The sequence below is a fragment of the Apiospora kogelbergensis genome (genome assembly GCF_038363985.1).
Source record: "Apiospora kogelbergensis strain CBS 113332 chromosome Unknown utg000011l_segment0_segment0, whole genome shotgun sequence".
NCBI lineage: Eukaryota > Fungi > Ascomycota > Sordariomycetes > Amphisphaeriales > Apiosporaceae > Apiospora > Apiospora kogelbergensis.
Window position 1 is genome coordinate 331,630 of NW_027117428.1, and position 15,521 is coordinate 347,150.

Below are 15,521 nucleotides of genomic sequence, written 5' to 3' on the forward strand. Positions count from 1 at the left end.
GCCCCGGAAGCGTTTGGCCCCTCCCCTGGCTACGGCACAGACCTGTCATCAAACCTACGCTAGCAGACAGCATGCAGAAAGACGGCAGGGAAGCGGAAAAGATCTTGCAGGGCTGTACTAGCTATTCCATATGGCTCTGGGCGACTTGCTTGACCTCTTGGAGCATATTCCTGGAGTGTCCATGGAGCTACAATAGCATCTCGCGGAACAGTAAATATAACTAGGCTGCTGGCTTGCGGGTATGAAATGGTGATGACATGATGAGCTCGAGTTGGGTGAAGCTGACTTCGCCAGGAACCTCACCGGGCAGCTGCTGATCTGGTTCCAGAACCCATGTTGGCAAGATGGATTTCGGGCCCTGCTTTTCTTTGGCGCGTCTTGAACAGGATAAGTTCTTGCGCAGCAGGAATACTAGGCAGTTAGTTCTAATGACGCGGAGTCGTGAAGTGACTCTTCGCTAATGATGGTGCTCTAGGGACCTGGCCCGCTAGTCGCGATAGTGCGCCATTGCTACTCTTGGACCGACCAACAGTAGTCAGGACCGGAAGCAGCCCGTGAGACTATTGGAGATGCAAAGGACTGATGTACAATACTGGCAGGTACGAACCAGAAGAGCTGCATCGAAGACGACGGCAAGAGTCACCACTCGTGAGTAGTGAGCAGTAGGGCAGTAGCTATGGCGCCGCAGGCGGACAGCGAGAACGCCTCACGTCCATAATGTATGTACATACCGTACTTTTTAAGGAAGCCATAGTATCCCGATGAGTATGAAAATTCAAATCCCTGCAACGCCTTCAGAGTAACTCGATACCTGAGCGGGTGACCAAGCATTTGCGACAAACCGGCCACGCACCATACATTCGTTGAGGTCGACGCAGAATCAGATGGCGATCAATCTGATGGGGGGAAGGGCACAGCATATCGCTTATCAAATGGTTTCTATACGGCTCGATACCCCGCAATATATATTCGAGGACCGTGGAAACCTCCGGGCAGGCTCCTTCGCGCCTCCATTTGAAGCAGTCGCGAGCCACCGAATTGAACGCCGGCTGAACACCAACCTACCGATGACTGTTGATACAGTCCAATGTTCTTCGATAGAAGAAGCAGCCTCTTGTGTTCCGAGTGACTCAGGATCGAACACAACTGGTCAGATGCAACACTACGACTGGTATGAACCAACAGTGGTCTCTAGTCGCCAGCAGCATACTAGCGGTAACATAACAACGCAACGATCACACGGGCACCAAGTCGTCGTACCTGGCGGCACTACACGCTGCGGCACCTGGAATAATGTTCGACAATGCGAAGCAAGCGATGCTCAACTAGAGGTCCGCCCTCTCAGCAGATTTTACCGCGCCGTTAACAGCGCCGAGCTAGCCCAGTACCAAAACGAGCTTGGCGATATCGAATACTTAGTCGCGATCTTGGGCCGAGAAGTTGAAATCTGGGAAAGCGAGTGCGGGTCTCCATGCGGTAGAAACAGGCGATCAGCACGAATTGCGGCTAGGAGCTAATGGCACTATGAGCACCGCTGGCTATTCCACGGCGCCCACGGCATCCTTGTTGGATGTTGGTTGTAGTCTGCGTCCATCAGTCATGCTCCCGTCCTCGATTTTGTCATCTGCGAGACATAAACCAAGTGAATACTATTGCTCCGACAGCTTCAACTCTATTTCTCCAATCGAACGCTCATACTCTTTGGTGTCAATGTCTCTGGTCATAGGCCTCTACGGCCCGTTCGATAAGAGCGTCCTTCTGAAGCATCAAGTCCTTGTATGATTGAAGGCTACGAGCGACAGAAAGCCACACAGCTTGCTGTTGGAGTAGCTGACGCTTTTCATTCTTCAGATTCTCTCTTTCCATAATATTTCTGCGTCGGAGAGCCTGGTAAAATGCATCTCGATTGCGCTTTATTTCTTGGTGCAAGACAAATAGATTTCTTTGGGCATTGATGGGTTCGTCAAAATACGGTCGACTGCCGTTTTCTTCATGTGATTCTTGTCACCAGGTATACACTCCTTCGTAACAAGCCGATATATGCTATGCGCGCTGAAGCTTGGCAAGTTATAAGGTGGAGGGGGCATCGCGGGAATATCAGATATGGGGTCTATATGGCTTTCCGAATCACGCGCGGGACCTACTGGAGTCCCTAGCCGATTCGGCTAGGGCTACTAGGAGCATGGCCGATGGATGGATTGGTCCGCAAAGGCGTAACTTAGACTCTTCGTCTATTGATCGTCTGCCACATCCCTCGAGTGTCGGAAACAAGCGTCTTCCAGTCGCCACTCGACCTCTGACTCCTCCTGAGCTCCATTTGCTGCGAAAAGTGCTGGTGGCCTTGGGCACGAGCTCGGAGAGACGTTTGGGGGGAACAATTGATGCTGATCCGACGTTCCTACTGTATATTCACCCGCCCTCTTTTCGTTGGATACAGATACCTCAGGTAGTCGGCCCCAAGAAGGATGATAACCGACTCGATCTTCAAGCACAGCGCGTCAACCCCTTGAAGACGAGGCTAAAGACCCGCGAGCGAATGGGCTCCCCTATTTAACTGTTCTTTCCTAACGGGATCATGGTAGAGACCTGTGAGCAGAGAGTGGCGGGGGAAGATGCGGTCGAATCACCATGGTCTCATTCGGGACTGGAAACATGTTTATCAACGGCCAGCGCGCCAAGTTAGTAAGGAAGCTAGTATATTTCGTAAGAAGCTCTCGATCATCTTCCACTTGATCACCTACTGCCCTGGTTAGTGAAAACCACCCCGACATTCGGATCGTTGAACAGTACAGATAACTCCTCCTTCCCAAGATTGACCCGTTTCTTGTTAGTGAGACTCGATCCAATGAAACCCCCTGCAGTATCATCCCAAGAGACATCTATAGGAAGCCAGTCACCATTTGGTCGCAACCGAAGAGAACAACAAGTCAAGTTTCCCAGTACGTAGCATTCAAGGGGCTCGCCCCTCCGCTCGAAAGACTTTGACTTGTCAATCCATACACCGCGACGCCGGTTCCACGTCAGATCCTTCACACTGCCTTCGGCATGGACAGTGACTTGTTCGAGACGAAGATTCAATCCTCGTTGCTTCTGTCGCTTGGGTGGTTCTTCTGAGCGCGGCAGTGCTGCTTTCCTCTTCAGGCAAGGGCGTCTCGGCATTTCTGAGATAGGGTTGAGCTGCCTCTCCTCATCGGTATCCAGTGGCGCGGCACTGTCTACCCAATGGTTGGTATAATTTGTTGGCGGACTTGGGGATGTCTCTGCGGTAGGTGACCTCTGGGTGACTGTCACACAATCCCCCACTGGAACCAGAAACGATGCGTCTGTCGGCTTTTCCAAGCTGCTCGGAACAGGGGAGTCTGGTGTTGGCGGGCCAGGTGAGGCTGTCGTTGGATTTTTGTTCGTAGAGACAAGGGTCTGTGCGTCATTGGTCGCGAATACTCCATCGAGACTCGTTTTTAACTCTGTATTGGATGCTCCTGGAACTTGGGGAAGCTGGAAAGAGTGGAATAGTTCATCCCCGAATGTGCCCTCGCCCGAGTTTACTTCAGTAACTGTTTCGTTGATTCTGGGGCCAAGATAAAACGCAGTGCCAGGCAACTTGCAATCGTCATAGCCTGGAAGGGATGCTTCGACGGAGGCTGAATCCTCCGGGTCGTTCTGCGCGCGAAGGTAGCCCTTCATTAGGTCGGCTCCGTCCAAGAATGGGAGATATGGTGATGCAGGGCTAAGGGAAGGAGCTTGTACTGTATCGTCATTCGCCGTTCCATCATGCTCAAACCCACCCTTCACGAGCTCTTCCCAGGCCTCACACCACTTCTCGCCACATTCGGCGGGATTTTTTCCCAAGAAGTATAGCATGTCGTCCAATATTGCAAGCCCCAAGTTGCTGCCATTGAGGCATTCGGATGCTAATAGTGTTTTAGGGGAAACGGCCTCGCTGGAGAAAAAGTCCGCTGTCTGATCCCCTGTCCACAGGGGGAGAGTAGAACGGGTACTCCCACCGTCTAACCATTCAAGCTCGAGTGGTAGACCAGGATAGGGGAAGTCGAAGCAGGAGGGATACTGATCTGCCTCTAGTTGATGGGCTCGATCGGTTGTCTGCGGCAATGTCATGATGGGTAGGGCGTGCGCTTTATCAGCAGTGTTGATCATGATGTTTTCAGCCGTGCACATTGTCGTGGGGTCTTGTGGTTGAGAAAGTGAAGAACAGAAAGGAAAGAGGGACTCCATCTGATGAAGGGTGGACGGATTTATATGGTTTTTGGATGTGCCGGGCAGGTCGATCATCGAGTGCTACCGAGGACTGCGGGAATTCACATCCGATTGTGAGGCGGTTTCCTGTTGGTCGACTTAGAGGCCTGCTTCTGGTCGTAGCCATCCATCGTCTTTCTCCCATGGAGGCCTCCCTCGATATGGCGTAGTGTACGCTTGACGCCAAGTTGACTTCCCGAAGGCCTAGAGGATCACCGGCAGGAAAATAGTAGTCGTTCGTCATACCTCGTCGGCTCGAACTGGGCATAGTCGCCACGACCGACTGCAGCAAGGTAGATACGGTTTCCTACCTACCAGTGTGCTTCCAGGCACCATCACCAACCCCTAGCGCGTGCCTCGACCTAGAGCGGTCCGGATCTTCGTAAGTCTGGCTCAATACAAGCACGGAAGCCCGAAGGTCTCATCGGCTCTGCTACGCCCTTCCTGCCTCCCACCTATCCAACACTACCCAGCTGCAAACAGCTTGCAGCCGCGATGAGCCCTCTCTACGACTTGCGCTTTGTTCCTTCCGGCCTGAGCGTACTGGCCACGCTTCTCCGCGCGTTCGGCGTCTTGCCTACACAGAGGCGAGCAAAACTGGTGCAATGGGATCGAGAAGGAATGCATCTTTTTTACCTCTGTTTAAACTTCCTATTTGTTCTCGCCTTTATCACTATAAATCGCTTTCATTTCTATACGATCAATTTCTGTACGTTTATAACCAAAACTAGATCCTGCTACATTTAAAATATTATAATTAGGTAATAAAAGTTGCGGCCTAGCAGCCTCTACTATCCGCCTGGCTACGCATGGGCGAAGTAGCTGCCGCCAGTGCAGGTAAGGCGGCAATGACGTGCTGCATGGCGGCCAATCGACAGTCGAACAAAGCTTGGGTGAATATGCGTGGCCGGTGAATCACACGTTTCGTGTCACATCGTCGAGGGCGGAGGCTGCTGTTCTGTTACGCTCCGGCCAGCCAGCCTCGATTACGCAAATCTACTAGAACGTGGCTTACGGCCTTCAACTGAGTGGCGCAAGTTAGCGAAGGCGGAGTGGAGAGACGGAAAGCAGGCAATAGAGGCTCTTTTGCGAAGTAGCTTATGGTACATTTGGCCATCTAGCTGTCTTCGCCGGCTCTCTACGGTGTCCTACGAATAGCTTATGGTCCAAAACTGCCTGCAGCTCGGTCTCACTTTTGTTGAGTGCGGTAGTGCTTCCGCCTCTGGGTCTCCTTCCTGGCTTAGACACACAAGCCGTTCAATTAACCAAGTCTTGGTCTGGGAAAGAAGTCCAATACTGGTCTAGGAAAGCAGAGTATTGGTCTAGATCCTGCTCCGACTCCCAGGTTGGACATTCATAGTCGACCCACTTTATAGAGTAGTAGAGAGCTCCGCTTCTGCTGTCGTGGTGGCCGATCACCGCGCCCATGTCATGATCCGACCTGCCCTCGATGATGGTGGGCCGCTGCTGGTCTTCCTGCCATACGGCCATAGAGCCGTCTCGTTCGCACACCCAGAGCAAGCTCTCATCTGGTCCATCTACCAGCCAGCGGTCCTGATTATGTGCTAGTACGCCATGGAATACGGCGTTGGGCGTCTGTAGGGTGTAGAGCACCCGCGCTACGATTAGATCTAATGACCAATGTGATCGTATCCCCGAGCCTTTCCAAGCGGATGTAGGGGTTTGCGTTGCCATATTGTATTATGACCTGACGTGTACCGTGAAAGAACTCGACGGCAAGCCGCGATGTGCGATTTGGATACTGACGGCCGTACCGTATGCCGTAGTGCAAGTTTGTACCGTATCTGTGTGTAGAACCGCCTCGTTATGTATACAGTGTCTACCCTGTTCCGGTTATGGCGTAAGCACATGATTACGCGAGTGCAGCTCTGTGGGGCCTTTATGGCATCCTCAGAACACAGTAGAAGCTCTATGAATCTGACGCGAAAGCGGCCCAGGCAAGAAAGCTTACATGATCTACTAGGGCCGACTCCGAAAAAGCGTCGCGGCCATTACCAGAAATCTCTAGCCTCAGAGGAGCTGCAGGTGTATTGCGTGAAACAGCAAGTCTTGTTCACAGGAACATTCAGCAACGAACCTTTTCACTGACAAAATCCATATCTGGTCGCCGCCCGACCCCATCGTGGATGGGTGTGGTTGTGTTCCTACGTACCATACACTACAGGAAAGCTGCGCGGCGACTACTAAGTACTTCTCTTGTGCCCATCCTAGCGATAGTAGCTGAATTAAAGCTTAAGCTGGAACAGATTGTGCTAGCGATAACTTCATAAGTGTACGAGAGGTCCCGGTGCTTGTTCGAGTACAGTGCTCCTTTCACCAGTTCATCCCCATCGAAATCAGTTGCTACTAGCTTTTTGTTTCACCGCGCAGGGAATCATGCCAACCGAAAACCACTCTGGGAGCATGTATAAAGCTCAGAAGCACATGGAAGGGCAACGGCCCGCGTCACCACAGCCACATGGCCGTGGCCGTGGCCGTGACGGACAGGCTAAGGTGGAACACATCTGTCCTGGTTGGTGGGCCTTGGAATGGACACACACGGTGCAGGCGCCAAAGGACAGCCGGATGGCTTTCGATCGTTTGGCCATTGCTATCAAGGCCAAGAAGCACACGAACTCGCGTTCTGCAAGGACAGAGCAAGACAAGAGTCCTTAGCACATATATTCTCAGGGGGAAGATCCCCGTAGCTACTTTGGAAAAGTTTCGAGACGTTTTGCGCTGGCCGAGGGCCGTCGAAGCCAATGAAGGCTTTCGTGAGCTTCCACGGCTCCATAGTTGACATTTCACGGGTTGTCTTCGCAGCCATTGGATGGGACTGTCACGATACACTGTCAAGATCATCGAGTCTATGGGCCAGCATAGGGGTCAAGATCTAGGACGGCAAGGCTGGTAGCTTCCACCGGTTTTATGTGATACGGCTGAAAGGAGGAATTCAGTATACAACCTGATCGGAGGGATAGGACCAACTTCGGGCTTGTCCCAGGCAGAAATGTGGAGCTTGGGGAATAAAATGGGATAAGGCAATCGGTAACCAAACCCACACTGATCGGATGAGTCTTCGACAGGATCAATCAGAGCGATCCATAAGCTCTTGGGTCGACCGTAACGAGGAGTCTTTAGCTGAACCATCAAGCCTTCATTGACTGTACATCTCACCCAGTCCTACTATCCGCAACCTAGAGCTGGTAGATTGGACAGCAGTTAATCATGTAAAAGCCGAGAAAGCTTCACAAGCAGAATGTGTTCCGAGGCCTAACCTCGAAAAAAAAGCAACATTCATTCTCAGCAGTATCCAGGTTGAGTGAAGAATGAACAGGCAGCTACTGTAATTCATTCAGGCATTTACACTGAGTCTAAGGGGGTGGCTAAGCATACTAGCCACATGGACAAAAGTGGCTGTGCCACTGACCAGCACCCATGGAGGAATTAGCACCCATGTTTATTGACCCTTCGTTGCCGTCCGCAAACACATCCTACTTCCCATCTGTCGCGCCGCAAGAGGCTAGATACCCATTGTCCTTGAGTGAAAACACATACCGTAGCGCTGTTATCCCATTGCCAACTAGGACAAAAGACCAACCGCCAATTATAGTAGGAATATGAAGAAAGAGAACCGCAAACATGGCCAAGTTGTATATCAATATGGACAAGTCCCTATGGGGTCTTAGGCTGATGGCTATCGTAATTGGCGGCTTGTTGAGTTTCGTCTACTCCACGGGGCTATGTAAGATCAGTATGTAGGTGTGGTGAAGGAGTGTTTTGTTAAAATGCCTTGGCCTTCCTCGGAAGTCTAATAACAGGCGAGGTCTTTATGCACTCAGTTACGTCATGTAAATATAGAATACTTTAGATACATCTGGAGTCTGGTGGGCTTGTAGAGAAGTGCGGAGAGATGTCCCTCAATAGTATACGCACTCTCGTTCTTGTCAGCGCCAACACTTGTCGTTCAGTGTCTATGACTCTTGGGTGTCTCCCATTTACCGCCTCTGGATAACCTCGCCTTTGCCAATTTTGCAAGCCAGTTTCGTACCGCATGTGCACTACGGATACCTGGCTAAGCATCATATAAATACCTGCGCCATATCAGAGCCATTGCTAGATAAGAAAAGTGGCTCGCGAGGGGTGACTCGTAAGGGCCTCCCTTAGCTTAGTGAGAAGCTCAGCGCACTATAAATACTCTCCATCATGCTTTTCTTTCCTCTGTTAGTTCTCCAGCTTTCTCATTTCTTCCACCGCCACTATGAGGTATCAGTCCCGACCACGGGAACAGCCCCGACCCCAGTCTCGATCCAGAATATGGGATCCTGACACAATACTCGAGTTAAAGCATCCGAAGAAATGTGTGCACAGTTGCACAGGCTATAATAAATCTCGTGGAAACCCTAGATGCATGAATTCAGTAGCGTCCTTCAAGCACGGTTTTGACATCCTCTGCACCCTCACCAACACCAAGCCAGCAGTCGCTGCATCATCGCGCAGCTTAAAGACGGCAGCTATTCACACGCTATGTCACCTACACCAATGGCAAATAGATGGCACGGTACAACGATGGAAGTTAGCCTTGAAGAAAGCAGGCGTGGACCAGTCAGAAATCCGAACAAATAAATCCTCTAAACAATATTGGAGCTGTTATTCTACGCCCGACACTAGGGAGTGGAGGTATGAAGACAAGGAGGAACGGAAGGGTCCAGGAAATTACACAACTTGCAATCAAAATTTTCGAGAGAAGGTGCAACAAGAGGAAGAGCAACGAAAGGCGGCGGAGGAGGAAAGACGAAGAGTGGCGGAGGAAATACGGAAAGCGCGGGAGAGCGCTCGTGAGAGACTTCGTCTTGCCCAGGTGGAAAGGGGAGCAGAAATCAGCTGCAGAATGGACAGAAGCCTTGAGTCAATACCGCATGCGTTGGGCTGATATCAAATCCAGCCAGGTTCGTTTATTCAATCGCAATCTTACGTGCTATCTAACGAAACTTATAGAAAATGACGGGGAGAACTATTCCTTGGCCGGTCAAATCCGGCCTGTTGCGAGATGTGAATAGAGACAGCGTTTCTGAATTTATTAGGAAAGCAATGAGCAGCGAAGATACGGCTAAGAAGAAGTTCATACTGATCAATGCAGAGACCAAGAAGTGGCACACTGATAAGGTTATGCAGCACTTTGGAAGGGACATTGTCCAAGGGGAAGTGCATGAGGAGCTGGCTACTGTTGCGAAGGTGATGGTTGAGTTGAGGCAGGAGGCGTCCCGACAAAGACAGCGCTAGACGGGCACTTACCTAGATACGGGCGAGCTTCGGGCTGCCGTACTTGTATTAGACCAGACTTAAGAAGTGAACAAGCTCGTGAATGGAGGTCCTCCTGACTTTTTATGCTCCATTATCGCCTTTCACGCACCCCTATACCGGAAGAATTGACTCTAACTTATGCTAGTGGAAGCATAAACAATAACATCACTACCGAAAACTACCCCAGTGACGAGAAGTATGTCCCTATTTCTTCTTTTGTAGCTTGCGAAAGAGATCCCAGAACCCCGTTCCTAGCATCTCCTCATCCAACTTTTTCCTGGGTAGCTTGGATATCGTCTCGTTGGACGCAGGAGGCGCGGCGTTCGACTGGGGATCCGCCTCCATAAGACTCGTGATGATACGATCCAAGGCCTCCAGGGAGTGGACTGCATCACCATGGACAGCATTCGGGTTGTGCACTGTCAAGAGCAGATGGTGTAGAATAGCAGGGAGGTCCATTCCAACATCGCCAGGACTGCTAATACCACCCGGGAACCTCGGACCGCCGAATCCTTCTTGGTCATCCAAGCGTGGGTTCGGACGGTTGGGGAGCGGGGGGACAGACGGTCCGTGACTGAATATATCTTCAAAGGCCCTGTGAGTTCTATCAGCACAGGATGACGTGAAACGCACCAAAGTAACCCTAAGATCTAGAATTGCAGCGTGACGAGATATCTTACGATGGAAAAGGCTCATCTGACGGGCCAGCATTGGAACCAGGTCGATATGTTCGACGGCTGCCACTGGTTATGGTGAAGCTGCTCGCCCCAGAGTGTCCCGACTGAAATCTGGCCACGCGGACTCGCGGACCTGCCACATCCTCTCCGGACCCTCCAAGGATAGGCTGGGGGCCATTCCGACGGATCACACCTGTCCCGTTTATGGTGCCCAATAGTTCCGGAGACCTTCTTATTGCATACTCGCTGCTGTCCGGCCTAGCAGGTCCTTGAGTGCGGGGGCCTTGTCTGCCTGGAGAACGGAAGATTGAGCGGTGTCTGAAGCTACCACCTAATACACACTGTATGTACTCTTCAATATCATCTTCGTCATGATCTGACTCAGCGCCGCGGCGATTGAGACGGTGGAAGGGATAGATTGAACTTAAACCAGGTACTTCACCATGCTCTTCTCTGGGACCATTATCTGGATCAATCTGGGAGGATAGCCGTTAGCTTTGACGTAACCCAATGCCCGGAAAGCATACATACTATTTCGGAGGCATCGCGTGCTGCCAAAGAACCAATATGCCGAGCCTCCGTGGGAGCGTTGGGTGCCATGACTTGCTGCCTCTCGTCTGCGGCCGCTCTAGGGAATGGTGTATTAATGATACGAGGGTACAGTCCAGTTGTTACGAACTCTGTTGTGGCGTGCAGGGATCTAACCGAATGATGTCCTCGTCTCGACTCTTTTGTTGTAGTTAAAATCGTGGTAAGATGGCTTGTTACTCTGTGTGCAATTGAGTCAAATTCGGTAATACTCGTTTTTCATGCTTGTTGGCGCAAGGTGGACTTTGGTAGAAGCAGATCACGCCGGGCAGAACTTGAAACGATATGATGAAAACTTTCAACGGAATCATTCCAAGTTGGCAAACCAACTCAGGACTGGCATGCAAACTGACTAAGCCGCAACAAAGATGTACGGGAGACTAGGAGTTGCGATGATTCAGAACCATGACAAAAGAGGCCTTGCAATAGAGTCTACCCTAGCAAGCTGCTCAAATACTTCTGGGTGCTTTTTGGTCTGAACTAAGTCTGCCTATTCACGACAGGTAGCCTGTTTTCTTAAGTATCAAATAGTAGCATGCGCTCATTGTATCCCAAATCTTCATGACTGCTCTACTGGTTCGTACCCATATCATAAGGAAATAAGAGTCATTTGCATCTATTTCTGACAAAGTTACGATACCTGAAGCTACTTCCGGTCCTATTGTCTTCGTACCTCAAGGTACAGTCTTCAAAGAGACGGCAGCACTGGCGGGCTGACTTATAAGCAGTATATCTTCGGTGCTAGACTCTTGATCAGGAAGTGCTTTTCCCAACGTTGCAAAGGTATCTCTCCAGGCTGGGGAGCTTGTGGAGTTGGCCCTAATGGCGCGGGGTTGCGAATTGACTCTGTGTTTATGTTGCCCACTATTGCGCTAGTGCACCATTGCTACTCTTCCGACGCTGCACTTCAACAGTCCAACAGGTCTGCAGGCAACTATGAAGCCAGGGCCGGAAACAGCATGGGAGAATCTTCGAGCTCTCGACGGATGCAGCAAAAGGAGAATACGCTGCTGGATGATTCAGGTCCGAGGCGACCGGCCTCTAGGTCGGAATGGTACAAGCGGAGCGGGGGAACACCAGGCTCTGTCCTGCGCACCAGAACATGGGTTGCATCACAAGCTGTCCATCCGGCGTCCATTCCGTCTCTCAGTGCCACTTGCGCGACGGTTCCCATTCTGCATCACAATCAGGCCAACCAAACTCAGGACCGGAAACAGCCCGCGAGACTCTTCGAGCTTACGCAGCAAAAATACAGTACTGTATGTTACTGTATGTTACTGGATGATTCTGGCTTCATTCGGAATCGGCGTACCACGTCGATAAGGGTACAACTGGATACTACGGTCGGGCGGACCAGAATGATAGTTTGGCCTCAGTACCATTTCTGCATACTACTCGGTGGGAATTGGAGGGACCTGAAAGTGCCTCGTGTGAGCCAGCAAGTGCGCCACGGCCAACAACGGAACACAACAATATCGGTGCTGCTGTTCGCTGGCTTTGCCCATTTGGACCGGCGGCGCCATCAGCAGCTCTGCATCCTGAGGTCTGCATCTGCCCTACCGCAGCTTGACCAGTCTAGACTCTGTACGTCAGAAAAAGAGTGCACACATGATGCCCATGGTCCAAATGCAGAGCTTGCTGAGATACCCAAGAACGTTTTAGACTCGGCGGACGGATGAGTATCAATTTTCAAGTGGACTACGACCAACAATGGCACACGCCAGGACCGATGCGCATATGGAATCCTATCTATACCGTGATTCGTAACAATTTTGTCGGTGCCGACTCTCGTCGTTAGCTAAGCTACGGTTTCGCGATGTCTTCCGCATTACCACTCCATAGGCTGGTGTTATTAGGAGAAGAAGGTGTCGGGAAAACCGCGCTTGCAATCCAGTTCTACATACACCACTTTGTCCCAACGGTAAGTTGCTCCCGAACCCCACCTGCATCCCATACTAATCAATATTTTACTGCCCTGCAGTATGATCCCACTATCGAAGATTCATACCAGAAACAAGTCGTTGTCGATGGACGGGCATGCGCAGTCCAAGTCCTAGATACTGCCGGCCAGAAAGACTATTCCATACTGCGTGACCAAGGGATACAACACGGCCAAAGCTTCTTTCTGGTATATAGCATTACTTCCAGATCGTCTTTCTCGAACGTACGAGATCTCTACACGAATATTCGACAGACGAAGGAATCACTAGATCCACATCACCTCGGGCCCATACTGCTTATTGGGAACAAGTGCGATGTCGAATCGGAGCGAGTGGTATCGGCTCAAGAGGGCCATGCTCTGGCGCTCGAGCTGGGCTGCGGATTTGTCGAGACTTCGGCAAAGTACGGTGTGAACGTCGAGGCGGCATTTTTCGATGCCGTGAGAATACTTCGGCGGGGCCGTGCGGCGGCTCTTGTAGAGCAGCAAAGATGTGATAAGGATGTTGGTGACCCCTTCGCCGACGACCAGGATCAGCGTGTTCGGCATCATTTTCGAAGCATCCTTGGCCGCTACTGCTGCGTCCACTAATCGATATGGCTTGGCACTTGTTTGTTGGTAGCGCCCGTTCATGTACTCTAGTATGACTAGTAGAGTCTAGGTGTAACTAAATGCATGGTAATTGTCACGAGTATCTTTACTACCCCCATGGCTGATACGTTTCCCATCCTTCTTCCTCTTTCGACGACTAAAACGGCTAGCTTTTATGTACCTGGTATAAACTTGCAAGCAATGAACGTGTATGTCCGGTTGTGGGCAAGCCTTGCCAATATGCAGACAATGTATGCGCTACAGTCCCAGGTGCTACACACACAACAAGAGCTCATTATCGCCCTCGGAAAGAAGACGACTGTTGCAGGTCGAGCCGCGCCACTGCCAGCAAAGGCTGAATTGCCATCGTTCGACGATCCCCGTTCAGTCCGCGCATGGTTGTCGCTGCCCGCACGGCAGTCGAGCCCCGTCGCTCCCCCGATCAGCCCACTGATGGTGTTGGCGGAGTCGGCCGTGATGGAAAGCCGCGAGGGAAGTCATGGCAAGCGAGAGGCGAGCCATGCCTTGTATGGAGAGGACAAACGGCAGAGATATGCATGACCACTGCAGCACTTGGAGATCTCGACGAGACGAGGTGATGTTGCATGCCTTTATACTGCACACTAATCGTCTTCTTTACCAGGCCATCCGGCTTGAATTGGTAGCTGTCCACGAGAGATCCCACCAAGGCTTTCTCAGCGTCCTTGTTGTTACTCGACGCATCCGAATACTGGGAAGCTAAGCCGCCCATGTTCATATCACTGAAGCGAACCGAGTTCGCCCTGGAGTTGGTGGTGGGTTTCGATACTCCATTGGTGCTCTTGTTGTCCTTCTTCATGGCCCTCTTCTTCTCGCCCGGTTGGAAAGGTCTGTCAAGTTCGCGGTACAGCAGGAAGTTGCCCAACATGCGGCTAGGGCTCCATGGGACGCCATCGGTCCACCGCTTGATGCCGCTCGAGTGCTCCTCATATATTAACACGTTGCCGCTGCGAATTAGGTTCGCTCGCTCTCGGTCATGTGGCCGACGAGGTACGTGAGATATGTGGCTAGTCAGACACGCTTCGAACAGAACGAAGGCGTCCATCGTCGAGCTGATGTAGCCGACAAATGTCGGCTGTAATGTGGCCCCATTCGATGTGTGGTGAGGATGGTGAGCTATCGCCCCTCTCGCCACTGTGTCCGACATGATGGTAGCCTAGAAGATAGGAGTCGACTGATACTACGACAGCAGGCCCTGTTGAGAGAAATTTTAGAGGAGAGCAAGCTGTATCTATCTAAATATTTCCGCACGAGGTTGAGCAAAAGGTGATTCTTTTTCTTGTGACAGGTAAGTTGGTGAACAAGAAGATGATGGTTTGAAAAGGCCCAGCACAAGTATAGTCCCTGGTACGTTTATAGAATGCCCAACAGGAATTAAAGTACCGAGCCGTCAAAGTCAAGTCGTGATGTGCAATATAGGCGAAAGTGCAAAGAAAATGTATGCTGGCCGTTTTAATGATTCTTGTTCGTGAGTTCGGTCTTATGTTAGAGGCCTGGGACCTTGACCTAGCGAGTCGAGAGAGGAAGAGAAGTATGCAGGCGAATTCCTGGCCTAGATGCTGGCGCGACTGGTAAATACGACCAATATGGTTTGTCCGGTTCGTATATGGTATCCTTTGATCTTTTCGGGGATCCTTTTCAGCACACTGATGCGTAAATATTTCTCCCTTCAGCTCACAAACCTTGAACGGTGATAATGGAGCATAAAAAGTCAGGAGGACCTCCATTTACGAGCTTGTTCACTTCTTAAGTCTGGTCTAATAAGTACGGCAGCCCGAAGCTCGCCCGTATCTAGGTAAGTGTCCATCTAGCGCTGTCTTTACAATAGAGAACAATCGATGGCACATCACAGGCAGCATTGAGCAGGTAAATAGTGGCAATGCATTGATATCCGAAGCAAAGAAGCAAAAGCGAACGATCCTATGTTCTGGGAGGCCGAAACAACCATTTTAGTCTACCTACCCGACCGTAGTCTCCAATTGTACCGTGTCCAACGTGGTGCGCTGATTCTGAATGGATTCTCCTGTACTCTCTTTTTGCTGCATCAGCTCGAAGTCTCTCACGGGCTGTTTCTGGTCATGACTTCCATAGTTGCCCGCAAACCTTTGGCCTACTGTTGGAGTTCAGAG

General features: G+C 51.1%; 3 protein-coding genes across 3 annotated transcripts; all 3 read left to right on the forward strand.

Moving 5' to 3' along the window:
- Positions 1 to 932: 932 nt before the first annotated feature.
- On the forward strand, positions 933 to 1,517 carry PG998_014369 (uncharacterized protein; the record flags this gene model as incomplete). Its single annotated transcript, XM_066881185.1, has 1 exon — positions 933 to 1,517. The coding sequence occupies one exon, from the start codon at positions 933 to 935 to the stop codon at positions 1,515 to 1,517; it is 585 nt and encodes a 194-aa protein (XP_066723716.1).
- A 5,134-nt stretch (positions 1,518 to 6,651) lies between these two features.
- PG998_014370 (uncharacterized protein) lies at positions 6,652 to 6,930 on the forward strand (the record flags this gene model as incomplete). The annotated part of the gene is made up of 1 exon (XM_066881186.1): positions 6,652 to 6,930. The coding sequence occupies one exon, from the start codon at positions 6,652 to 6,654 to the stop codon at positions 6,928 to 6,930; it is 279 nt and encodes a 92-aa protein (XP_066723717.1).
- A 5,660-nt stretch (positions 6,931 to 12,590) lies between these two features.
- Positions 12,591 to 13,353, forward strand: PG998_014371 (uncharacterized protein; the record flags this gene model as incomplete). Its single annotated transcript, XM_066881187.1, has 2 exons — positions 12,591 to 12,744; positions 12,805 to 13,353. Exons 1-2 carry the CDS (start codon positions 12,640 to 12,642, stop codon positions 13,351 to 13,353), a joined length of 654 nt encoding a protein of 217 aa, XP_066723718.1. The 5' UTR covers positions 12,591 to 12,639.
- Positions 13,354 to 15,521: the final 2,168 nt, after the last annotated feature.